The sequence below is a fragment of the Rhopalosiphum maidis genome, chromosome 2 (assembly GCF_003676215.2).
Source record: "Rhopalosiphum maidis isolate BTI-1 chromosome 2, ASM367621v3, whole genome shotgun sequence".
In the NCBI taxonomy this organism is placed as follows: Eukaryota; Metazoa; Arthropoda; class Insecta; order Hemiptera; family Aphididae; genus Rhopalosiphum; species Rhopalosiphum maidis.
This window is the reverse complement of record NC_040878.1, coordinates 6,642,491-6,670,304: the sequence shown is the minus strand read 5'-3', so window position 1 is coordinate 6,670,304 and position 27,814 is coordinate 6,642,491. Positions and strand designations below refer to the sequence as shown.

General features: G+C 29.1%; 1 protein-coding gene across 1 annotated transcript; it reads left to right on the top strand.

Annotated features, from left to right (window-relative positions):
* The first annotated feature begins 4,329 nt into the window (after nt 1-4,329).
* Nucleotides 4,330-27,631, top strand: LOC113555027. Its single transcript, XM_026959306.1, has 4 exons — nt 4,330-4,594; nt 14,033-14,215; nt 23,192-23,331; nt 24,648-27,631. Exons 2-4 carry the CDS (start codon nt 14,194-14,196, stop codon nt 25,551-25,553), a joined length of 1,068 nt encoding a protein of 355 aa, XP_026815107.1. The 5' UTR covers nt 4,330-4,594; nt 14,033-14,193; the 3' UTR covers nt 25,554-27,631.
* The last annotated feature ends 183 nt before the right edge of the window (nt 27,632-27,814 follow it).

Genomic DNA, 27,814 nt, shown 5'->3' with positions numbered 1-27,814 from the left:
TAATTTTGCAATTAAATGTACATATAAATAACATTTTCAAAAAACTTATAACTTTTTGAGATAATAAGCGAAGACACTTAAGTGGATTACCTTGTATTTTATACATTTATATACATAATATATTATTTTTAATTAATTCAAAATAACTTCTATAATTGTTGTAAATTTTAAAAACTTGTCGAATATTTATGTACCTATAGTATTACTATAATAGCAATATTGTAGATACTATATAATTTTACGTATCGAGTATTAATTGCAATACCTACGCAAGCAAATTTAATACTGAATTAGTATGGGTACTATAGTAGTATAGTACTATTCATACTACTATTATACCCACATGAAAATTTTAGTGTAACAAAATAATAAATATTTATAATTTGTATTAAAAATAATGAATTATTCAATATTTGCAATCACGTTACATTTTTGGGTACATTTTTTTAATTCGACACGATAATAAATCTTATAACTGTGACACTGTGTATCTATTATTATATAAATTCATATTTATTATATAATTTATTGATAAATAATGATACGAAATAATTTACATTCTATTTTCAGAAGTATAATATACTAAACAGGTACTATATAATAAAATGTACACTTTTTAGTTTTGTATACAGGATACGTATGTCTAATATTGACAATATTATTGTTCATATAATATTATATATTATAATTTATTTTTAAATTCTTACCAGTATAACGGTTTACAATTATGTGTTTAAACTTGTTTTTTTTTTTATAGTTTTAGTATAATTAACATTTAGAATTTGAATATTATTTAAATTTATATTTTACCAGGCAATACGTTTAAGTTTTCAGATATTTCAACTTCATAAAAACACAAGATAGATATAATAATATAAAAATTTAAGAGTTTTTGACTCATAATAGGTAGATAACAATAAGAGTATAAACGAACAAAAATATCTATTTTACATATCGTGCGAATTGGTATTAGCTCATATATTTGTCATTTACACTTACTCATGTCGATTGCTAATCCCAAACTGTATATGAATAGTATATAATAGTCATAACTCATGATATCATAAAACGCTATGTAGTATGTTGTAGTAGTTGTACTAAAATAATTATTCTTATGGTTTAATCAGTTAAAATATAAAATCTACAATCGTTGAAATAGATTGTACTCGTAAATTGAAAATAATAAATATGATTGCAAAAGAATAACTTACATTATTCGTGTTTTGAATATTGGGAGAACAGGATAATTTTTATTGTATTGAATGCAAAAGAAACAGAGACATAAAAAATATTGTTTAATTATGTATTGTGTGAGTTTACTACCTAGTACCTACTACTATTGTTTACTATAGTTATTGTAAGTTATATTATACATACTTGCATCAGACACTACAACTGCAGTACTGCACTACAGTATAGGCGACCAATCTATAAAAACATTAGTTTTAGAGTAAACTACCAAATTCGTAAAAGTATTATTATTATTACACTGGTCATCACTTATAAATAGAGCCCGGAAGTTCATGCACTAAAAACTATCAAAATATACATGCAAATATGCGCTTAAAATCATTAAAATATGCGTTAACATGCATTTAATTTTTTTTTTACGTTAAGTTTATTTCGTTTTTGCCTTTTTGGTAAAAATAATAATTTAAAAAAAAATAATGGGGAAAAATATGCTCATGCAGTTTTAATATGATATAATATGTTTTAATTACTTCAAGAATTAAAATTTACAACTAGGGTTTTTAATAGGTTTTCAAATACAAACGAACGGCGATTATCAACCCGAATAAGCAATGGCCTTTAATTTTAATCAAGTTTTTATTTTATATTGGCAACGTTTTTATAAAAACATATTTTTCAAAAAATATATTTTGAAATATACTCAAAGTCTGATATTTTCATGAAATATTTATAAAAAAAATAAACAACACAAGTAAAATGTAATAAAATGCAGTAAAATGCAAGTTTATTTTAAAATATACATATATTTTTAAAAAAAAACTTCAAAATATGCACACTAAACACAACAATTTCATTTTTGAATTCGTTAGATTATGATTCAAATTTTTAGCTCATCCTGGATGAGTCATCGAGTAGCTTTTTGATACACTCAGTAAAAATATGCAAATGCATGAACTTCCGGGCCTTACTTATAACACGCATCGCTTAAATACTCAAATCTAATACTGTCAGTCTGGCACTTAAGGGGCCTAAAGGAAATTGTATAGAAAAAAATGTATTTAAAATAGGTACACAACAAATTATGAGATTATAATTTTCAAGTTGACTACTTATTAAGTTATTATTTATTTTACTATAAAATAAATGTATGAATAATATAAATAATACCTAATATTTATTATAGAGCGCAATATTTTATAAACTAATATACAAAATTTTACAATTGATTTTCTTTACAAAAGTAATTTTTTCAGTTAAGGGGATTGGAAGCGGTGATTTTTTTGTCTTTGTCTTACACACTACGTGGAACATAGGAAAAATAGCTATACGCGCCCGACAAAAATTTAGGTACTTCTAGTTGTTCGATTTAATCAGTCAAAGCATCGGTCGAAGCATTTTTTTCAATATATTTAATAATAAAAATTGACAAATTTATAAAATTTAAAATGTAAACTTGTTTACCAATTAAAACATCTTTACATATTTTAAATCGAACAACTAAAAGTACCTTCATTTTTATCAGGTGTATAGCTATGTTCCACGTGTGTTAGACAAAGACAGAAAGTCACCGCTTCCAATCTAATAAAGAAATATAATTTGTAACCGTTTATTTTTAAAATCTTGAGATTTTTTGTACTGCGTATTTAAAGAATATATTTTTGAGTGGGAAGGCTGAAGATACAAACTTTTGTTTTTCAAGTGAAAACCTCTTTTTCTATTATAAAATATTATTTAATAGTTTAATACATAATTATTCTTAACATTTCAACCTCTCATCAAAATCAATAGTCGAGCAATATTATTCTTTGAGTTATTTAATATTGTGTTAGTAAGTAATGGATGATATTAGGTTTGGTTGATATGCGGGCTATGGTGATTTGAAAATTTTGGTTATTAATATAATATATAATATCATTATTGTCTATATCGACATTTATAATTTATAAAAATGGTACAAGTATAATAATTAATTAACACTAGATCAAATTCTATTTTAGAGTCTTGTAAAACCATTTTCTAGAACTTTTATCCTTATTAGTTATTATTAATTGTTTAATAACTGAAAAACCATTCGTTCGGATTTTGAATTAGTTACATTAAATTTTTTTTAAATTATCCACTTAATAATTTAGATACAGTAAAAAAGGGGTTATTATTTGAAAAATAGAAATTTGTATCACCACACCAGGAAACTTCCTATGCAATCAAAAAAATCTCAAAAATTTAAAAATATTCTGATCGTTAAGTATATTTTCAAGAATCAAAATTGGAAGAAATTGTTTATAAAATGAAAAAATAGGGGTACTTTAATTATAGAATTAAATTGTAAGTATCAAATACTAATATGTGTAGTTTGTGAATGGCTCTAATATTTCTATAAGTAAATAAAATTAATATTAAACAAATAATAATAAAAATGATATATTCTTTCTTTCTATACTTTAAATAATATTATTATAATATTATATAAACTATTGTGAAATTAACCGAAATCTAAGTTTAGATCGTATAGTAATAAAATTGAAACTTTTAAGTTATCACTTATTTTTACAGTACCTATTTAGAATATTTATTGTCTACAGTGTTATAACCAATTTTTTTTAAAATATACAAGTATAATGTCTTTTAAATTATTAGTTAGACAATATAAATTAAAAACTTTAATACATTAAATATGTTATGTGGTATTATAATATGTGAGAATTTATTATTTTTTCAAAATTATTTTGCGATTTTTACATTTTGTGAATCGTTATACTTGTCTTGGTTTTGTTATAATTTATCATTTATTAATCAGTTATATGTGTGTCAACTGTTTAGTGAGATAGTGAAGTGTATAATATAATAACTCGGGAAATGTAATAATATAATAGTTTCTGTATAATATTACATAAACTACCCATCCTACCGGCTACAAATAACCGATTTAGTGTTATTGTTATTAATATTATTATTCATTATCGTAAATCGGAAAAGTAATCTCGCGGATTTTTACCTGCAGTTCCGATGTGTAGGTAGCGCTCTGCCGTCTTCGTAATCGCCGCCACTACCGTCAATCATCCGTCGCGTATCCCTCCCTACCCTTTATTCGACCGTCTTCCACTCGCCGGCCGCCAACGGTTTGCCAAAACAATAATAAACATCAGTTCACAACGTGCGTTCGACCGTTTCGTTTGATTTTTCTGGCGTCTTTTGTAATTTCGTTATCGTCTTCACGTTTAGACACTTATAACGGTTTTTTTTTTTCAAAATTTATACTCGTACCGCTGGCCATCGATACGGTATTGATATCGCCGACGGTTTGTTTGTCTTAACTCATAGACCAGCCACTGGATGCTTTCAAATTATTCATATACGTGAACGCTGCACGTGTCCGGAGACCGGAACCCTCACAGCCCACACGGTACGTACGACGTAATAATAATTTTAATAAGTATATAATATCACTAGTTTCGGATTATCCTTTGACTTCTAGATTTATAGGCTGGTTATTCGTATTTTTTTTTAGAATTTAGATTAATTATAAAAAATGTGGGGAACTGACGATCTCAAACAAAAATGTATTTAGGGTAGCGACTGAGCGAGGGATAATACCATGACTCCAGGTGGTAAATTTTTCAGAGATTTAGGGTCAATAACCTACAACTATTTAAATCATTCGACAATCGAGAGACTTGATAATTTTTTATAATAAAATAATTTAATGTAAAAATCAAGTTTATGTTATTTTTAAAACAAGATAGGGAAGCCCACTCTACAAGCGTGCTCAATTTCAGGTTTCTCAATGCATTTAAAACAAAACAATTATAATTCCATGTACAATTCGTTCAAAAATAGAAACTAAAAAAAATACCTATTTATTGTTATGGACTTTGCTTGATACATTCTGATAATAATTTAATATCGTTATAGCTTATTATAATGAATGACATCAAATTCAACTAAGTGGTGCTACTGGTGTAGCTTCTAGAAAATTAGCAATAGAAAACTGTTTAAGGAATAGACAAATATGCGAATAAATCCGAATTTTAACAAGTATAATTTTTTGTTTGTAAGTTCTTGAAAACTTTTTGTATCCAAATGGGTAATTATGGGGTAATTACCGGTAATTGAGTTTTTTACAAGAGGGAAGGTTGATAAGAGAGACATCATAACTTAAGCGTCATCATTTCAAAAACGTATCCGATTTTAAGAATACTTGTTAAAAAATTAAAATCTGGTTTTATAATTTTATTTATCAGATTATCAAATCAGTCGGTAGATATATGTAGTCAAATCAAATCGTGTCTAAATTCTTACGTTGTGCGTATTAGACAAAAACTGAATATCGCTTCTCGGATCCCTTTAAATGTTAATTATTATAAAATTGGTTTCACACTGGATGAATTATCTGTAAAAGTTAATTTTGAATAGGAAATTTTTAAATCAATTTAAACTATAAGGGCCACCCATGTGTTAACCAATTAACCGTATACGCACCCACTTCCAGACGAAACATTTCGGTGGTGTTAAGATTTACTTTTGTTACATAATAAGTTATACCTACTAGAAACGCTTTATTTTCGTATCAGTCATTTTTCAATTCAGTACTTTAATAATTTTTTAAAAAAAAACATTTTTTTTTTCACATCATGAGTACAATATTATTGTTTATGTTCGTATTTTGTATCAAGATTAAATTTCATTTGAAATGATGACAACGTATAAATGTTTTAATATTTCACCTTCTGTTTTATATTTTATACTCGGAAAGTTAGAATCATTATAACTAAGTGGAATGTGGATAACTAGTAAATGTATAAAAAATATTGCAGAAACTGGTATTATACTTATTTATATTAATTAGGTACAATAATAATTACAACATAATTTAGGTTTTTATTTTCTATGACCAATTACTTATTAAATTAATTGAAGTTTAATATGAACTTAATTTTGAGAATTGCAATTAAGTATAATTGTTTAATTTTTAATGTTATATGTTATTAATTTATTATGTTAATGTACCTTAAATAACACACAAAATCGTCCGGTAGTTGTGGCTATAAATATATAATTTATTAAATTTATGTTTATGAAAATGGTTCAATTTAAATTTTATCTTTCTTTTTACTTGTTGATTTTCTTTCAATGACTTATACAATTCATGATAAAATATTAATTATTATTAATGATTTTGAAATTTAACACGATTTCTAGAATCATTTGACATTTTGACATTTCTATAATATATTATATTTTATTTTAGGTACAAAAATATTAGATATTGTTCTTCAAACTAAAAAAAACTATAATTTATTTTGGATTCATTAGGTAGCTGCCATTAGTTATTTTGTGAATGTGAAATATTATCAAGCCACAGTTATACTAAAGCAATGTATTAAATTATTAAGTTATAACTAGTAGATACTATACTGTGTCTAAATATTATCAAATATATACATTTAAATATTTCATAAACACCAAGTATTAAATTATGATATCCTATTAACGATGCATAAAAACTACTTAATAATCATCAAGTAATCGATTTCCAACCACTTTTTAAATAAAACTATTATAGCTTTAATTTTGTAGTATTGTTTTCTTTCTTTCACGAAAACTAGAATACTTTAAACGCTTCTTATTTACTATTTAGGCATAATTTTCATTCATCTAATCTATTCTGTATTTTAATCATAACTCATTTTCAAATGAGACTATTAGTTATTAATTTAAATTTTAAATTTAATAATAATAATTTATAAAATTTGGTAATTTTTACAATTACCATTATATTATAAATACAATTAGACAGTTTTTTTGTGAACTAAAGTTGACAGTTCGAAATAAAATATTGAAATATTATTGCATTCAAAGCAGTTTTCGTTATATTAAAGGATTTATTTTTCAAAGAATAGACGTGTAGATTATTCATGAATGCGTAAGTGTCAAAACGTTGAAATATTTTTGAATGGTTTCATCGAGTGCACAAAATTTATACATTTCTAATATTTTCTACGATAAGCACACGGTTGTTGGTGCATACGTATTGAAAAAAAAATATCTTTTTTAGTATTTTACCGTATTTTATTATCATTTAAATAGTTTTTGTATATTGTACACAATGTTATGTAGTTAAATCGTCTCAGGAGGTAGGTGTTAACTAAACAAGTACATCAACACACGTTGCAAAATAATATACCCTACATATATCCCTATTTAGTTCTAAACCCGCGTATGCTGGGTACGTTGTCATCATATTGTATTACTGTCTCGGCGTCACAGTACCACCACTATATATATATATATACACACTTAATAATATAATATTATTGTACACGCTACACGCACAACGGTGTGAATTTCGTTTAATTTTGTTTTGCTCTCTTATCGATAAAATAAACGTCTCGTTTGTTTCTCAACATTATAATATAGCCGCCCGCGCCATTGTGCTTTAAAAAACATGACGCGGGTATTATTACACACACACACACACAAACACACACACACACGATGTAGTACGCCACCATCGCTATAGATTAATATAATGCGAGAACGAGAGTCGAAGGGACGTTTGGATTTCGTGTATTATAATTCGGGCGGTGGTGTGCTGGTGTAACGCGGGGAACTCTTTTGTGTGTCCGCGACCGTTGTGTGCCCTCTCACTGCGTATAGACGCACGCGATTTCCGACCATCTGCCCCTCTCACTTTCCAACCACCAGGTATTTAATAATAGTAATAATAATACATATTATATTGTGTGTGTGTTCATTGCAAACGGACCAAATGGACAAGAGGCCTATTTTTTTTTTCATTTTACCGCTGCAGATGTTTTTTGGCGCGCTCGAAATCATTCTCGTCAACCGTTTGGCAAAAGTGGTAGCAAATTTCATGTGTACCACACCCCCACTCGAGGCACTACTCTATAACCTTACAGACACCCGTGTATATACTCGTCAATATTTCTGATCTAAAGAATTGTCTGCAAAAGGTCAACGACTTTTATATTTTATTTATACACAGGTACCTATAATATATAATATTATCTATATTTGTTTAAATAATTGTCAACTAAAATATCGTAGCTTATAATTTAACGAATTAATAATCGTATATGCGTACTTACAATAATTGTTAGTTATGTATATATATGTTATCCATTATAAATTTAAAACTTAATAATCTTTAATGTCACGTGTATTATACGTTATAACTACCTATTACTTTATATATTCATGATGCTTACCTATACTGTATATAATATCATGTGAACATACATTATATAAATAATATTTAACTATATTTTTATATATAGCACAATTTAGTTACATTTGATAAAAATGTATTAAAAAAATAAATAATAATCTCAGAAATTATACTTATTATTTTATATATTGAATATTATAATTATGATTTAGTTCATATAATAAATACTGTTTAAAAATTATTTTTAAATAGTTATATAAATCGATAAATACACAATTCTACCTATATCGTAAAATTAAGAAACATTTTTTCTCTGATTTTTTTATCAATCATAAAATAAATTCATTGAACCATTGCACCTAACTATAGATATTGTCCTATATTTTTTTTCAACTCATAATGCATCTCGATTGCCAGTCATTGGGAATTGCTAAAACTGATTTTTAAATAGAAAATATTTAATAGAACCATATTGAATTATTTTTTTTCTGAAGTTTTTTTTAGTTATTTGTATGTTGTTCACTTCCCGTACCTACTGAACGCATTGAGTATCTACCTAAAATTAAATTTAGTTTTTTATGCGTTTGGCATACTTATAGGTATTTAATGTTCCGTAGTATATATACATATATCGAGTAAAATAAATAACATATTTTAATATTATATATTATGTATGATAAATACCTATTAATACGTTCTCAAGACAAAACTATAAATATCGTCATTCGTCATATTATTGATGAATATCCTGTAATAATGTTCAACCGTTTGTTTTGTGTCATACTTTTATTACCTAAATTAATTCCGCTTCTATGGTTACACAATGACAAATACATCATATTATCTTTAAAATAACAATTTTTTATAAGGATTTTTTAACGTGGTCCACATATTCTCAAGGTCTGCACGGTACTCACCACATTTTCAATACAATAGGTGGTCTACATTATTATTATAAAAAATATAGGTACCTATTATTTAAAGAATGAAAAAATGAGATAACATAAAACATTATATTATTGAAAATAGCGTTTGACGTTTGTTTAAGTTTCCGATAAGCACACATCATATCATTAGATTTTCATCTATGAGACTATCGATAAAGTAATTATATTATATGGCAAGGTCCGGTCTACCCACTAAAAAATATATCAAGACAAAGTCCAATATTAAAAAAAAAAACATTGTTGTAGGTTACATATCGGTCATACCAATGTTGGTGTAACACGCGGTTTCCTATAATGATTAAAAAAAAAAAGGGCCAACAATGTGATGCCTTTCATATGGAGTTTACCTAATTATAAACCATACGGCATATTCTTACCGAATGTCGTTCTAAAGAAAACTTAAAAATAAAATCGTGAGTAGCAGTAGCTCATGATTTCTAATTATCATTATCTAAAATAAAACATGTTTTCGGGATGATAGGATGTTGAATTTAATGTTATAGGTCAAACTGTTTAGTTAATATATTTATTATTAATGTGATCGTTGTGAATACTAAAAAAATGGAATATGTATATGAATATCAGTTTTTACACTTTGTAACTGTTTGTAAATTTGTAATGATTCTACGCACAGTGTTTTTTATTAATGTCTCTATAATTAACAACTGCAATAGAGATCCGTGTAGAAATCTATAAATGTTAAAACAATAGCACGTACACGAGAGTCAACCAAATATTATATCGTTATCGAATAATTTTTCGGACAATTAACAATCAACTTCATTAATCCTTTAATAATGAAAGGATTATAATTTGTCTGTTTTGGAAATATCAGTACAAATATCTCGACAAATAAGTATTTAATATCGAACGTTTAAATAGATAAGTAAAATATACAATGATGTCATGTATATATTCGTTTCTTTGTTTTTTGTTTTTGGTATCGCTGATATCCCGTTGAATCGAAATAAAATACATCTGCGGTGATTTGGTTTGTATTTCAACAGTTAAAAGTGTAGCAATGGTTTACGGTAATAATATATCTGTTCATACTTCATGGGAAGTGTATTCAAATGTTACGAAAGAATCACAGTACCATGATAAAAAAAAATTTGTACCTGCCTAATTATTTACTCATTTTTACTTAACGGTCCACTAGTATACGCGTGTCAAATGACAGGGAAAGACTATAAGCGCCTGGATGCGTTTAAAATAGTAGATACCTATTTAGGCAACTGTGCAAAATCAACTGAAATCCATGCACCTACTTATTTTTTTTAGCAATAAAATAATAATTCAGCATTTTAACGTTTAAAATTATTCTGCAATCTGTTGCGTTTTTACTTTATGAGAACATTGTATTGCAGACTTCTACGTTTCGTTTATTTTAGATCATTAGTATAATATTCTATTGCGTGGTTACTACTTAATCATGATTAAATTAATTATTCTAATGAAGAATCGTGTTAAATTAGTTTTAATGATATAATATAATTTTAACGTTTTGACAATACATATTCAAATAAATATACAAAAAAAAAAGGAATGTATACATAAAAACCAATTTAATTCGATGTTTGAAAGAGTTATTTATCGTTAATCGTCATACTTAGTGTAAGTGCGATTTTCTTTTGTCCTTTGTAATCATTTTTAAAAATAAGATTAAAATAATATATCTCGGTTATTGGAAGATGTTCGTTAGGATAGGTTTCACTGTATATACTGGTATTAATGATAATTATAATCATCATTACTCAAATAGTGTACAGTCGAGTTATATTAAATGTATTTAATAGATTTTAACTGATGTGTTGACAATGTAATTTTAATATACTATCTATTTGTTAAACATATATTTAGTTATTAATTTAAACGGTTTAACGTTTTTATAGTCTATATTTCTATAAATGCAAAAAATTGTTATAGTATTTTAAAGTTTGGTTGTTTATAAATTTATATATTTTATTTAGATAGGTGTCCAGTATAATTAGTGTATTAAAATAGCTTTGGAATTGTTTGCTTTACTTAACTGGGGCAACGCTATTTATTTCGACTACTTTTATACAAAGAACAGCGTTAAAAACTTCAACAACATCGTCTATTGTGTAATCAAAATAAAATCATGTAAATAAAATAATAAAATTTTTAAGTGAGCTTAAAAAAATGGTTTTGATGAACGGTGATAATTTAGAAGAATGCTTATATACTTACATAACAGTGGGTACCTTTTAATAAAAAAAACTATGTTTATTGATATAGATATAATTCAAATAAACATTTTCTTTTCGTAATTTATCCAAATTTATAACATACAATTGGAATTGAGCCACATCGGTGGCCAAATACTCCGTGTAAAGTTCCAGCAGGTTATTTTTAGTGAACTGTCCGACTGAAACTAGTGGAAGTGTACTACTTGTTAAAATTAGAACTATTTAAATATTCGTGAATATACTTTTCAATCATAAAGTTTGCACTCAATAACTAATCGGGTGTCTGGTTTATTGCCAAATTAATGGGCGTATCAATTAATTATGTATTATGTACGAGCAAATTTATATTGAATATACATTCAAATTTAAATACAGTTGGTGTACTATAATTACTATTTTTTGGTATAGCTGGACGGTTTGTTATCAGCTACATTAAGTAAAAAATGTATGACTTGGTATAACTTTTAAATTATAATCAGACGATATGACTGACCGTAAACAAAAACAAAGTAGACATATTTAAAAAATTATGATTTATCACGCTAGGAATAATTTTCTATTTCGTTGGGAAAGTTTCCATTATAGTTTTTAATAATTTATTCTGTACCATTAAACTTAAATAAATAAATTTAAAATTGATAAAACATAACGCTGTGTTTTATAAGAATAAGGATAATAAGTTAATAACCCTGTCTATATATATATGGTCATATTTTTGCTATTTGTAAAATCAAAAAAATTCGATTGACCATCAAAGAATACATAAACTTCTTGGGTTATGATGTCGTACGCGATCTATACCAATAATCCTGAGATCGAAAAACATATAATTTTATCCATATACTTTTATATCTAATTTATAAGCATGTACGTTATATGATCGTCCTACTTTTGCCTGTAGGACCCAATTAATACTATAAGATAACATTAATTATTTATATATAAATACATAGGTGGTTATTTTGTGTAGTGGGGATGGTAACTTACCTGTATTGGAAGGCATATGCCACATTAAATGAACCCTATAGTTTACACATAAAATAAAGTCATAGCTTAGCCAAACATACAAATACCTACCTCTATATGATCACATACTCAGTAGTCTATTTAAACTATTTGGCTTTTGGTACTTCTATATACGAGATATTAAAGTATATAGTATATAGTTAAAAGGCAGTCGTGATTGGTTAGTGGCGATTCTTCATCAATTCATAGGCGCAGTAATTTTAATTTAAGGGAAAAAAATATCAAGTATGTGAATTCATCAATTATTCTAGTGATTATAGAAATAAAGTAAATATAATATATACTATCTCCGTGTACTTCGTTGCCCGTACAAAATGCATCCGTGTTAAATTTAGTTGCTTATTAATAATAACTGAGATACTAAAATTTGGCGTAACGCTTGTGAATAAATAATATTCTTAATTTTCTTATTTAGTATTTAGATGATATTTCCGACATGTCAACTTTACTTAGCTGTCCCACCCAGCGTTATTTTTTTTTTGACTATTTAACAGTAATTTTACATTTATTTTAATTTTTAATTTTATCGAACGACCCAATTTTGATTTCCTTTTCATTCTTAACATTAGCCTTTTCTTAACCAAAAACAAATAACTCATAAAATTTCAATAATGTGAATTTAAAACAAAAAAAAAAAAATTTGTACCTTTATACTTCATCAACTGTTTACTAAAATACTAATTTCAATTGATAACCAATAATTGGTAACATGAATGATAAACAAATATCTTTATGTGCGTATTTGTCGATTATTAAAAAAATAAATAACTCGATTTTTCATAAATTTATAGAATCATAAATAGGCTTAAAACTTGCTCCGTGATGTACTCTTTCATAAAAAAAAAATCAAGATAATCTGATGAGTAGTTTTAGAGAACATGCGTGACAAAGATTTCCATTTTCACATATTTTTTATTCATAGATAAAAATGCGATGATTCGATATGATTTTCGGGTAGATCGCGTACTGCTTCAAAACGAGTGTGGTAGATTATGTACGATAGGCATGTAAAAACACGTGGGCCTGGTTCTTTTTTATGCACCCTTGACTACCAGGATCATTGGAAAATGAAGAGAGAAAAAAATTAAACACAATTTTTATTTTGTCTTGGGTGAGAGATATATTATATTTTGGTATACATATGATGTATAATGTACTTTCTTAACGATAATTGTTATACATTTGTAAAACATGTTTTCTTTTTTTTATAAGTTTTCGGTACGACTAGCATAGTATTTTATTTAAAATGTTTGGCCTAGTAGACATACTTGGTGCGTATAACATCACAACCATTTTTTTGACGACAAATATATTGGTAGGCCCGAGTCAATTGATTTTACTTTGTTGACACATAATTTATAGGAAAATAAATAATAATATATAGTTAAATAATCGAATTTATAGTAAAATGATGTACCTGGCTGAAAATATTGTTATCTTAAAAATTAAACATAATTATTTTATTTCAGGGCTACGAGTTGTGTTATTTTCAAAAGATATTCTTTCCACCCTGCAGTGTGATTCGGAATTTTATTGAACGCTGTCTTTACGTAATGGTGCGTTACGGTAACATGACTGAAAATATTATTTTACAATAGAGATCAAAGTCTTGAAATACAGAACACACAATATGATGACAATTGGAATTTTAAGTGAGTATAATACATACATTTATCGTTTGTATTTTCTAAAATACGGTCTTTGCGCACGTGACGAACAATAATTTTAGTGATCTGGTGATCATAATAAAAATAAGTTTTAACACTTAAAAAAAAAATAATACTGATAAAACACAGACTTTTGTGTATTATTGTTATTCTTGTCGTATTATATCCTCATTACTGCGCACTCTGGTGTATAATTATTATTTTGAATTTGAAAGTAATAATATCATCACGACATTAAAAAAACGATCGATGAATATCGGTATAACTCTTTTGATAAAAGAGATTTTTTAAAAATTTAAATGAATATTAAACAAAAAAGCTGTTTATACGGAAACAAATAAATAAATACTAAATATTTTTAATATTAATTTAATGTTCATAAATAGTATAATAGGTAATGAGATATAATACAAGTTAAATGTAGTAATGAAGTATAGTTGTACATTCGCAAACTGACCTTGGTCCTTGGTAATACGTTTTAATACAATTTGTGATCTTAACATAATGTCTTTTTGAAATTATTATAAAATTGTTGTTATTTAAAAAAACCTTAGGTTTAGGTTGTAGGTAGTCAAGGTTTTCGAGATATTTTTGATAAAACTATATAGTGTTATTAGTAATGTTTATCTTTAAATATTTTAAATATTATTAATCACAATTAAAAATTAATTAGAATTATAAAGAAAAAATATAATACATGTGTATAAATATCGTTAATACCTATATATTTATTAAAATAACCGCGAAAATAGTTAACATTCGTTTTTTAAATAGCAGTTATTAAGCTGGTAAAATATAAATTGTATTGACTTCTGTAATGTATAAAATTATATGAATAGAAAAAAAAAATTAAAAATTCGTTATTGTTATACATTCTCTTTTGAGTATCTATAAAATTATGGTAAAAGATCTGTCAACTCTTAGTTTATGATACTTATATAGTATCTATAAAGAGAATACCACTTGCTTGTAATGTTTACTGCAATTGTATATGTATTACCTATATTACTAAGTACTTTTATAGGTAAGGCTGTAAAAGTGGATCTATATAGATTTTATAATAATAACTTAAAGACTGTACAATATAAGTGCTTTGACAACAAATTCGATTAGAAAGTGCAATTTAGTTTTTTTTTCATTTTCATAACATTATATATTCGAATATTTCCATCGCTTTGCCGTATTTTCTCCACTTTCTTTTGCATCACACTCCCCGCTGGACGAGGACATGGTTCATAGAATCTATGTTGTTTATCAATAGGGAACATGATAATAACAATAATAATAATAATAGCAGCTGCAGCATTATAACAGTTCGACAATGGCCGAGAATAGATTTCCTTATTTCCTGATGATTTTCATGAATTATAGTGTAACGCCCGAGTTTTCTTTCGTCTATGCTAAATCATGGGTAGGCCTATAGCTGTGCGCGTCACCGTAAACTAACCATTGCAATTGAAAGCCAAAAAAATATGCCATGTTAATTGAATATAATCAACCGAAACCTTTTATTATCCATCAGTTTAAATGTTTAAATTTAAAAATATTTTATGTACAAATGTATAGGTATCTGTATAATCAGCGTATCAAATAATGGTATAAATATGTTTAGGTCATAGTAGTTAATAAATGTGATCTTAATACATATTCAGCAGTAAATTAAAGATTTATTTTCAAAATGGGGTATTGTAGAATACACGTTATTTAAGTAAAAACTATTATGATCTGACTGCCTGATAAAGTGGTAAACAACTAGTGTTTAAAAATTTAATTTGAGTTGTCTATAAAAATTAAAATTTTTAAATAATAACAATTATTATAAAATGTTTATAATTTAAATTGAACTGTTTTTAAGTTGTTTTTTTTTACATTAAGGGGAAGCCACATTTTTATTTGTATTTTGTTGTCCCCGGCTTACAGCGAGTGACATCGCAAATGCGTATTTACTTTCAGCTGATTTACTTGCAGTTAACATTTAATTTCAATTTACTTATTTTCGAAGTTAAAGTCTTCTCTGATAGGATTTTTTTCCAGATATTTATTCAATTTAAAAGCTAATTTATAAATTCTAAGTTTGCTAACTATAAAATACCCTATACAATATCGTATAATCCTGTAGCATTAATATTCACTTTTTATATTTACAACATGTTTCAATGTTAAAAAACATAATTTAATAAAATATAGATAGACGCTAAAATGTTAAAAAGTGATTTGAAATGTAACACGAGCCAGATAAAAAGGGCACGTGGGTCGAATGTGGCCCACAGACCATATATTGCCCATCCCTAACTATATTAACATTTGTTGATAATCATTCATCGGTATCCCAAACCTTCGTTAAAATAATAATAATAAATTAGGTATGATAACGTAATATAGCTAAATTATATCACTATTTACTCGTTATTTATGTATTTGCCACATTTCTTAAATTATTTTGAGTAATTATTTGTGCATAATGGTTGGTACCAAAAATGAATTTCTGTGACTTTATATATACGTGATATTTATTATTTTTTGCTAACCGATAAGGATAACTAATTAATTCTTATAGATTAATTCTGTTACGCATTATAGATTTATAGTTTTAATTGTGTTTCGAATAATCAAATTGCTGTGTTATAAAGATATACTCATATTTTTGCCAGTGTACTTGTGGATATGAAATAAAAATTATGATCTGACTTATGTGTTATAACTTATAAACGTATATCTATGAATTATATATCATATTTATTGTATAGTCTATATAGTGTGTATGTATAGAATAGGTTATAAAATAGTTAAATTATTCAATTTATATTTTGCACAATATACGCACCTACGTCATAATATGCGCTGTATATCGTTTGTCTTTCGAATTAATTACACAATTCATTTATCAGAACTTGGGCTGATGTGTAATTTTACATATTATGTGTAGTTCCAACTGTAAATTAATAAATTTATACAATATCTATTGTGAGTCAATTCTTCAAAAAAAAAATGTATCAATAGTAATATAAAGTGCATAGTTGTAGTAATTTTACTTTTGAATAATAATGTAAAAATATACTCAGTATTATGTTTATTATATAGTATTATGTATAAAACCGTGTATCAAATTACTTTTTTAAATATTTTTTTTTGACCTAGTGACAATTGTTAGCAACTATATTTAAAAAATTTTCTTATCGGAAAATATTTAATTTATAGTAAATTATTAATAGCCAGTTCATTATAAATATAATTATTAAGTATAAACTACAGAATATAATATGTAGATATCATATATACTAATAAAACAAATGTGTACCTTATACATTTTGATGAAAAAATACATTATCTATACTAATATGTACCTATCATATCATAATAATATGTCTTAATCATATTTTAACTGTTAATCGAAGATACAAATGGTGTGGTTTTGGGTTTTTTGTTTTATATTTATATATATATAGGTCTAATAATGAAATAATGAGCAACTGAATTCCGAATACTGTCGATGGTCGTGAATATGTCGTTTTATTTTTGAATGAACTGTACATCGTATATGTGTAGACGAGTAAAAAATAACATTTATATACGTGTCTTCCACTGCCGTGGAACTTACGGATGTCCTTCACAGTCCACCAACTACCGATGACACAAATCGATTGTCGTTTTCTTCTCTGTAGAGTAAAAAAAAAAAAAAGTATAATAACAAACTTGTATATTATAGTTCCCACTCTGCAGTACGCTCATTTCGAGTTATTACCCAGTGAACCGTGTAAGGAAAAACGATTACCGCACTCGGTAGCGGTTGGCATGGTCGATGACCAAAAACGGTTTTCCATACTTATAACGTGCCTCATCTGCCGCTACGCCGACCGTACTCGATTCGAAAAATCATCCGCTCATAATGCGGACGAACCCGTTGATCTCGTGAAATCGCAAATTCGACACGAACGGTCTATCGTCATCATCGCCATCGTCATTATTTTTCTTTGGAAAATTGTTTAAGACTATTATTTTATTTTATTTTTTTGTTTCTCCAGAGCGTCACGCGAATTGACTAATAATAACACCAAAGATTGTATACAACAATATAATATATTACCCTATATAATATAACATTATTATAGCTATAGGTTTGTATATCATCTATAATCACCGTGACCGATTAATAACGTGATATATTTAATACATTCGAATTGTCTGCTGACTTTTCTTCTTTATCAATAAAATAATATATTACTTATAATATTATGCTTATTCAAGTATCTCTTTTTATTATATCGAGAATTGTTATGCATACAGTTATGATATGTTTATATTTTGACGTATTGTAATGTTATGACCAGTACACAATATAATAATTAATAATTAATAATAATATGTGTAACGATGACTTTCCCGCGCGCAACAAGTGGTATGCACCTATGCGCAAAAGTAACCGGTCCACGCTATACAGTGAACTCATCGACGTGCGTGTGTCTACAAAAATAAACAAACACTATAGTTTATATTTTGTCCACTTATATTATAATATTATGTAAAAATTTATCAACTGACAATCTCGGCAATGACTGTGCATGACTGCAGTCCTATCGGCTGCATTAATTATGTCAGCAAGTAAAAGACAATAGTGTGTAGTATACCATGTCACGTTCAATTCGTGAATGACTAATGTGCTAATTCCACCTCTTCCCTCCCCCCTTAACACCTTCAATGTAATAATTTTTATATTTTATTTTTCTACGTGTTTTGAACATGCCACACAACTGATCTATATATAATAAATCGTCCACTGTCCAACTTTTCATCCTTGTTGATATTTTGAAAGGTATTCAAATCACAGCTGTAATTTGTTCTATAGTCGCTGTGACAAGCCAGCAACATAGCAATGAGAAAATCAAAAATGAAATAAATAAATGCAATAGACAACTATATCCGGTCAATTTTAAACAATTCTTAACATTTTTTTGAAAAAATATAACATAACATAATATATGCACAATTTATCATAGTATAAAAATGTATTTGTTATGATAGATATATACTAATTTTTTATTTTATTTTTATCTAAATACTGTACCTATTAAATTATAATATATTTACATATTTATATAAAATGAGTTTCATGTGGTATTAGAAGAAAATCGGCATTAATACACGCGTCCGAATATACTGTTAAACTCGTGATTTTTTTTGCTGTTGATTTTTTATTGTTATTGTGATAATTTAGATGTAATGATGGTCTTTTACCAAATTTGAGTTTATTACTTTAATAATTGTATGTAAAACGTTCCAAGTAAAAAAAATAATATAAACTAGATGAAGCGGAACAAATCTGTAGGCTTTTTTAGTTTCGAAAAAAAATAGTCAAACTACCTATAGTAGTAGTATATTAACATTGTGTTATAGGTAGTATAGTTTTTTTTTTTAATATTAACGGACTAATGTATTATTATTATTAAAAGCGTTTTAATTATTCAAATAGTATTCGAACCTTGTGATTTACAAACTATCAGATATATGTACTTGTCTTACGAAGAGGATACTTAGTTAAATAATATGCAATTTGATATAACGCTCGAGTATTGTATTACAAATCCGAATCCAATGACCAATATTCAATGACACATTTATATAAAAAAGAATAATAATAATTATATTTATATAAATGTATATGTTTATATTTGATGATATTTTTATTATAATCTATGTATCGATAATTATATAACTATAAGATTCACCTTCGATATGCTATCCTCAATGTTATTTAAATTATGATTAGTTACTGCTCCACTTTGTATGTATCTTAATGATTTGAGCAGTGTGGTATAATTATTATCTAATATTATTACTATCAAAAAGCCGGATTACACGATGCACAGAATATTTCAGAATAGTGGTATTTTTTTAAAGTAATCATCGCATCATAAAATGATCTATTATGTACTGTTTAAAAAAAAAAAATTAATGTTGACTATAATTTTTCCTGACACGTAATGAAAATCGTGTTTCTATATGTTTTACATTAGATTTACGAGTGACTCTATCCGGTAGATTGAGTAATCTTTTTGTATCTTAATTAAAAAGTTATGTTTTTACAGTTATCATGATATTGACAATGGAATAGAGTGAACGCGATTATTTTAGATAGAATATTGATTACTGTTTTACTCTTAATCGAAATATATATGTATATTGGTATATATAAATACGAATTAACCTTTTCCCCCTTTTTATGAGCTCCCTCACTAACCACGAAGCCCTATTTGTTTGTATAGGGTAACAAAACTTTATTTTACGTTATAATATTATGTTTACTGTTAACTGTTGGATTAATTAATGTTTTAATACAAATTTATATTATTTCATATGTAGGTAAACCAAGCTTGTTAAACCACGTATATCCACTTAATATTGAATTTTTTATTCTCATGGTAATAAATCATTATCGAAGGTTATTTTTAAATTATTAGTTCAGTGGTATAATGAGGAGTGTTATACTATAGTTCAGTTTTGAATATTAATTGGTTTTTACTTTTTGATTGCTGGAATGAGGTGTTAATTCACACCAATTAAATTTAAAAATACGCGTTTACTGTCTCGTGTATAAATCGTTATTACGGTAGGTCAATATAACAATTTACCTGTAAAGCGGTGTCGTATAAGTAATTAAAAAAAAATAGTTTAACTGTCCCTAATCATTACAACAGTAATCAGTATAATTTTATAGTTTAAAATTCATATTATATATTTAAAACAATGCATAGAAAGAGCTTATTGAAAAAATTACAATAATTATAGATATTTACTCTAAGGTCATTACGCCTACCTAACCGGTGCTCCTACTATATATTACAACTGTTGAAGAATAATAAGAGCACGACACAAAAAAAAAAAATGAAAATTGGACTATTATATAAAGTCACTGGTATTTAATGTAGTTAGGGAAAACGCCATAATTCGACCGATACCTTGATATTCTTACACTTCGAATTATTTATACGAGAAGAAAAAGCCACAATAACTGGTCAAAATCACCTTGGAACTTACCAGTTGCAGCGCACAACAATAATACGCATCGATACTGTCGGTGTCGAGTGACCACAATACAAAGTAAATTCGAACAGGAAATCGAATGCATTTCGTAAAGGGTAACGATGGGAAAATGAATAGCTCTGGCTTTATTGGGATCTGAAACCTTTAGATAACATACATTAATATTAAAATTACAGGTTGTAAACTATATAGGCACACGTGGTTAATAAAATACGTATTAATGTGTACGATTTTACAGGGTCATTCGTAATGTAGGTATATATTTCTTCTCGTAGCCCCAATAACAGTAATAATAAATAACAATATACAAAATGTGTCAGATTCCCGCAATTGTTCGATTCGTATTTTAATTTATCCATAACGTGCTCGTTGTTTAGTGTTAACTATATTACCTGTTTATTTAACTTTTTACATTTTATGTTTATTTAGTAAATATTAAACAGTTGATTTTTTTACCATCGTCGGCATTAGCTGGGGATTAAATCACTATTATAGCTAAAATATCCTACTTTAACATTTCTTGTTACGTAAACTCTTGGAAATAAGCCTACGATGACATCATATAATAATATGATGCCCATCGATGTTTGCTATGGTTTCGTTTTGGTAACCATAGTGACTTTAGTTAGTCACCTAAACCGGTGGAAAAAAATAATTATGTGTTTTATTTCAAAACTTGTACTACAAATTATAATCATATTGGCGTTGGGTGTGGTATACGTTTTTTTAAAATAAATTATACAAAATTACTATATTCAACGAAATACTAAACATCAAATTATTAATTAATGAACATTGTCTGCTAAAATGGTTGACAAAGTCTTTAGGTTTTTTCGAGTATAAGGTACTTTTGAGTTTATCTCACGAAGATTAAAAGGATTATTTTAAAGACGACTTTTAATCCTCGAAGTTTATCCGAGTAAAACTGATGGATATATTGATGGATTGATATCCATATTAATGCGGATATTGTATTATACGTACCTATAAATTGACATTTTCTTCTGTCTTTAAGATACAATTTGAAAAATTCCGTGAACATTATTGTTATAGCGTTTAAAGTAAATAAACGAATATACACCAATAATTGGATTGTAATGATACACCTGCTATAATGGACATATAGGTTATAACATGTATAATAATACTAAATACATTAATTCGATATCATTTTAATCTTTAATCGAAATGTTTAGGATTAATGTTTGATAATCATTCGAACTGTATTATTTTCTTATAAATTTTCGACTTATGGGGATGGCTTTTTTTTATTGATATTATATAACATAATTGAGTGACCGGATTTATAGTCACTAAAGATTAGTAAATGATTAATTTTATATGAATTCGTACATAATTATTGTTATTGAATGTGAATATACATCAATACGATACGACACTAAAAGTTAAATTTTAAGACAAATACATGTAGAACTACGATCGGACCATAATAATAGGTATGTTTACTACTAATTGTGTTTTACTAATGAAATCATTGATCATTAATTATGCATTTGTGTACCTATTAAACGTATTTTGATGAATAAATCAACGTCCATCGGACAGTGTTACCAATATTAAATAATGCGTATTGTTGCATTGTATGTCGTGTTAAAAGTCAATAGACATAATATTATTATTATTTAAATTAATAATATTCACTTGGCGAGGAAAAACGTGATTATTTGACGGTTTGGTACCACCAACGAGTAATTCGCCGTTATTGCGATTTGCGTTGAATGGCAACAACGATATCTTGAAATAATAATTTCGCTTGTATACCTATACGGTTACGGTGTTGTGACTTGCGGCTGTTATCGGCGACCCGAATTCGTTTCGTATTTTTGTCCGCGTGTTTTACACACGACGTACAAATCGCAATAATTATTAGTACCTAACGGCGACGTTCATTATATGTTTCAGCGATCATTGTTTTTGGCGTGTCCGTCATCGTCACGGATGGGACGAAATGCGTCAAATCGAAAGACGCGAAAGGGTGGTACGTCAACTGTGCCTATCAAGAACTTACATCAGTACCCAACGACGAATTGGAAGACGTCGAGGTTTGTGCGAACGAGACGTTAATGCGAATAAATTTAATAGTTGAAATTTGACAGGCCCACAGTAAATAACTAACGAATGTGTCCCGCGTAAAAAAAAATGGATTTCTTGTCGATTCTCCGCGCTCTGTAGCCCAATTGGATTTTACGCAAATATCTCAGTTTGTAAAATGTAATTATTTATTCGTTATTGACGTTTGGTAGGACTTGGCGGTCTGTTGAATTTCAGTTTTAGTACTTATTGGTCCGGACACCCGCCCGTGCGCTTAAAATTGTAGCGAAAAATCGAGCCAACAGATAAAATAAGAAAAATGCATTATTGCCGCGGTCTTGCGAGTTACCGCCCCGCCTGTAAATAGATCACACACCGTCGATGTCGTAATAAATAATAATATAATAGTTCGTTATTTTTTTTTTCTCACGATAAACTGATTGCTTGAAGTTCGGACCGCGTACGCGTTTATGGTCTGTGTGTTTAAGTGTGTATATAACGTCGGACACGCCATTTTGTCCATTATACATATTGTGCATTTCGTTAATGCGTATATTATATTCATCGATTCAGGAATTTGAAAATATACTCGCACGCGCCTTTCTTGGCGTGGCGATTTTAAGTAAAAAAAAAAAAAAGTACTCACGCCAAAAAGCTGTATTATATAATGCACAAAATACTTTCCTCGTGACCTACAAAACAATAGGAAGATAATTAGACGCGTTCGTAAAATTAGTCGGTATTCATAAATCTGTGTTTGTTTTTTCTACTTCAAGGAGTGTCCAGCAGGAAATCGTCGATGATTCATCGAGTATAAAACGTCACTCTTGGACTTGCACCTTATAATATTTGACGAAATATTTTGAAAAAAAAAATAGCACGACACCATGTATGGTAGTATACACTGAACACACAGCGTACTTGCATACTATATATTATAATATTATAGAGAAATCCACCAAATTACTTATACCCATAGGTCATCGGGGGGGGGGGGCAAAGTATTTCAATAAACCCTCCAAAAATCGAATGTAATATGTTATACTCGTGTATAGAAAGAGGATGTGGGGTCCGATTTAATATTGATTTCACCACTGTTGCGCAAAAGAAACGTCCCCTATAGCTTTGATATACTCTGATTTATCCTAGAGCGAAATATACGCCTCTTCGCAATTATACCTCGTCCTTACGTTACGACTTGTCATACGTTGAACGCATCATTATTCCCCCTCCCCTTCGAAAAAAAAAGATCTAAAAAACTGTATTTACACGTTTTTAACGCAAATCTCTCACGTTTTTGATGTTTTGGATTGTTTATATCATACAGACGTTTAACCTGGAGCACAACTACATCGGCAAGTTGCTCAACAACAGTTTCGCCCCGTACCCGAACATCAAGCATCTGAGACTGGCGTTCAACCAGGTGCACACCATCGATCCCGTGGCGCTGGCGTCGCTCAGCGAGCTGGACTATCTGGACCTGACGCAAAACGCCGTCAAGGCGGTGCCGGCCGGACTGCCCAAATCGCTGACCCACCTTAACCTGAACGCGAACCCGGTGGAGGACGTGCGGCAGCTGGTGTCCGCCGTCGGACTGCGAACGCTGCAGCTCAGGGGCTGCGACCTGAAAGCGTACCCGGCGCTGGGCATCATGCCCAACCTGGTCACCCTGGACGTGTCCGAGAACGGCGAGATCGCCGACCTGGACCCGGCCCAGCTGGCGGTCACGTGCCGCCTGGCCCGGCTCAACGTGACGGGCGCCACCAGGCTGTTCCGGCCCGGCCAGCAGGGCGCCCACTGCCGGTGCCGGCGCGTCGTCCAGTGGACCGAAACGCACAAGGTGGCCGTGTACGGTCTGGGCCACCCGGTCCAGTGCCCGGAACCGGTGGACGGGGACGGCGAGGCCGACGAGCGCGACGACCCGAACAGCGACGCGTGCGCCCGGACCCCGGAACAGGCGCTGGCCGTGTTCAAGGAGTGCATGGCCGAGTGGGAACACCGCAACACGCCGTACTGGGCCATCGGCTCGGGCCTGGCCATCGCCGTGGCCCTGATGGTCGCGCTGTGCGTGTGCTTGCGCCGCCGCCGGAGGAGACGCCGCCGCGGCACCGGCGCCGACAACGTGAAGGGCGGCCCCCAATCGCCGCCGTCGTCCGACGTCAAGGCGGCCAACATCGACTCGGCCGGCAACAACAAGACCGAACCGGCCGCGCTCCTGTCGTCGGCCGCGTGAAATCGCCGTCGTCGTGGTCGTCTCCGTCCGATTTCTGCGCGTTTTAAATTTTTTATTTCCTTTTCCTCCCCCCCCCTTTTTTTAACAAATTCACCAGCATCGCAACGGCTACCGTATGAGATAATACGTCGGACGCGTTGTACGTAAAAAAATGTCGTCAGCGCGTGTCGTAATGTAAGCGTTCGTGTATAAGTAACGAACGTCGCGATTTATGTATACATAAATGTTGAAATTTTATTATTTTTTTTTCTCGTTTTGATTTATATGTGTTTCGTAGTAATTATCACGTCTCTTACGTTTCGAACGATCGAAAGGGTATATCGCGTATGAGATATGATATTATATAGGTATGATATACGATTAATAATATTATGTTAATATACATACGTAAACAAGCGCGCGCGTAAGTGTGTGTAAGGATATCAACACTCCGCACGATGTGACGTTGTGTGCACGACGCATATGTTATGTATTGCCCATTTTTAATAATAATAATCAGCGTAATTGAAAAAACTATTAATGATCTCTGAGATTTTTCACATTCAGATATACAGCCGCGGGTAGCACCTCACAAGTCCCATCGCGACGACCGTGTAATTTTTTTTCTCTAAACGTTTTCTTATATTTTAATATTATGTGTAGTATAGCTGGTAGGTACGCGCGACGTGTGCACCACATCATAGGTGTATAGCTGCTATGTAGTAGGATTAGGACGGCATAGGTATATACCAAGTATACCGCGGTATACTCGTATATTATGATGTATACAATGTAATTTTTCGCGACGGTTAGCGTTATTCCGTAACGGAAAATGTGGTGGTTCTTGCTTAAGCCTCGAAGAGTATATAAATATACAGATATTTTCCTCCCCATTTATACATTTATACACACACATACATATATAAAGAGAGAGCGAGAGAGTGTTCCATAGAACCATTTCGGTGCGATCGAATTTTCCGACCGACAATACACGAGGACTATTCGCGACGTTTCCGCTCCACCTGTATTATGATAACCGCACGATATATACCCATCATTTACTATTAAACTGTAAATTTACTATCAATCATTAATTAGTAATTAGTATATTATATATATATAAAAGTTAGTCACTAGACATAATATTATCTGTTTTTTTTTTCAATTCATAATAATAATTACTGTGTATAATAATGATACAATTTTTAGCTTTACAATAATAATAAATTATATTATAATGAGTTCATGATTCGTGCATAAAAACAACAAATAAATATTTTAAAAAATTCAGTATTTATTAGTTTGGGTTAAGAAGACACATGATATTATTATTATATTGTTTTTAATGTGTATATTTTATTGTTTTGATTTTATTCCACGTGAACAAAGCATAATGGTATTTATTTTTTATTTTTTGTTATGTGTTTTATAATAATTAAATTTTGATGCTTTATTATTAAATAACATTATATTTTTTCATGCGACATACCTTTAAACCCGGATTTCCATGATTTATATTTTGTCAGTTTCCGCGTAAACGCTATAAGTGTAATACACCCGAAAAGTAAAACAATACGTTCCTTAGTTTCGGCTGTATAGGATTACGAAGACCTACCTAGTTAGTAGGTACCTCCTGTAGATAAAGTGGTAAGCCTATTGCAGGTTGTGCACACACACCGTTGCCCTGTATATTTAGTGTAGTAATAACACTATTTTTCTTTAATAATATTTTCGATGGACTTTAACCCGTGATTGCATAATATATGTTATTACATTGTTTAAATCTGTTAGAAGTGTACATTAGAGAAATAGGTTATCATTAAGTAGTTGCCTCATTAAATCCAAAACCATAAATAAATTGTTCGTGCAGTACCTATATAATTGAAAACACATGTGGCATATAACACACTAGCCTGCTGTAAAAGATTTGTAGGTATAATTCCCTTGTAATTAACTGCTGATATCAAGTTGTTAACTTTTTCTCTAATGCTTTCTTATTCATTGTCCATTTTAATTTAATATAGTCTTGTACGATATTTAATTATTTTAATAAAGTATATTAGAATAATCATATTTTTACTATTTCAGTTTTAAAATAGTATTTTCTCAGGATTTCAAGGGCAGGTTACAGGCGTTTTATTTTATAGTTAATAAATTCCAATATTATGCTATAATTTAATATTTAATCGACACGTTTGTATTGATTATTATTGTTATTGTTGATTTTTAATTAGTTTTTAGTTTTTTTCTTATTCATTGACGAATAAAATTAAATTTTTCTT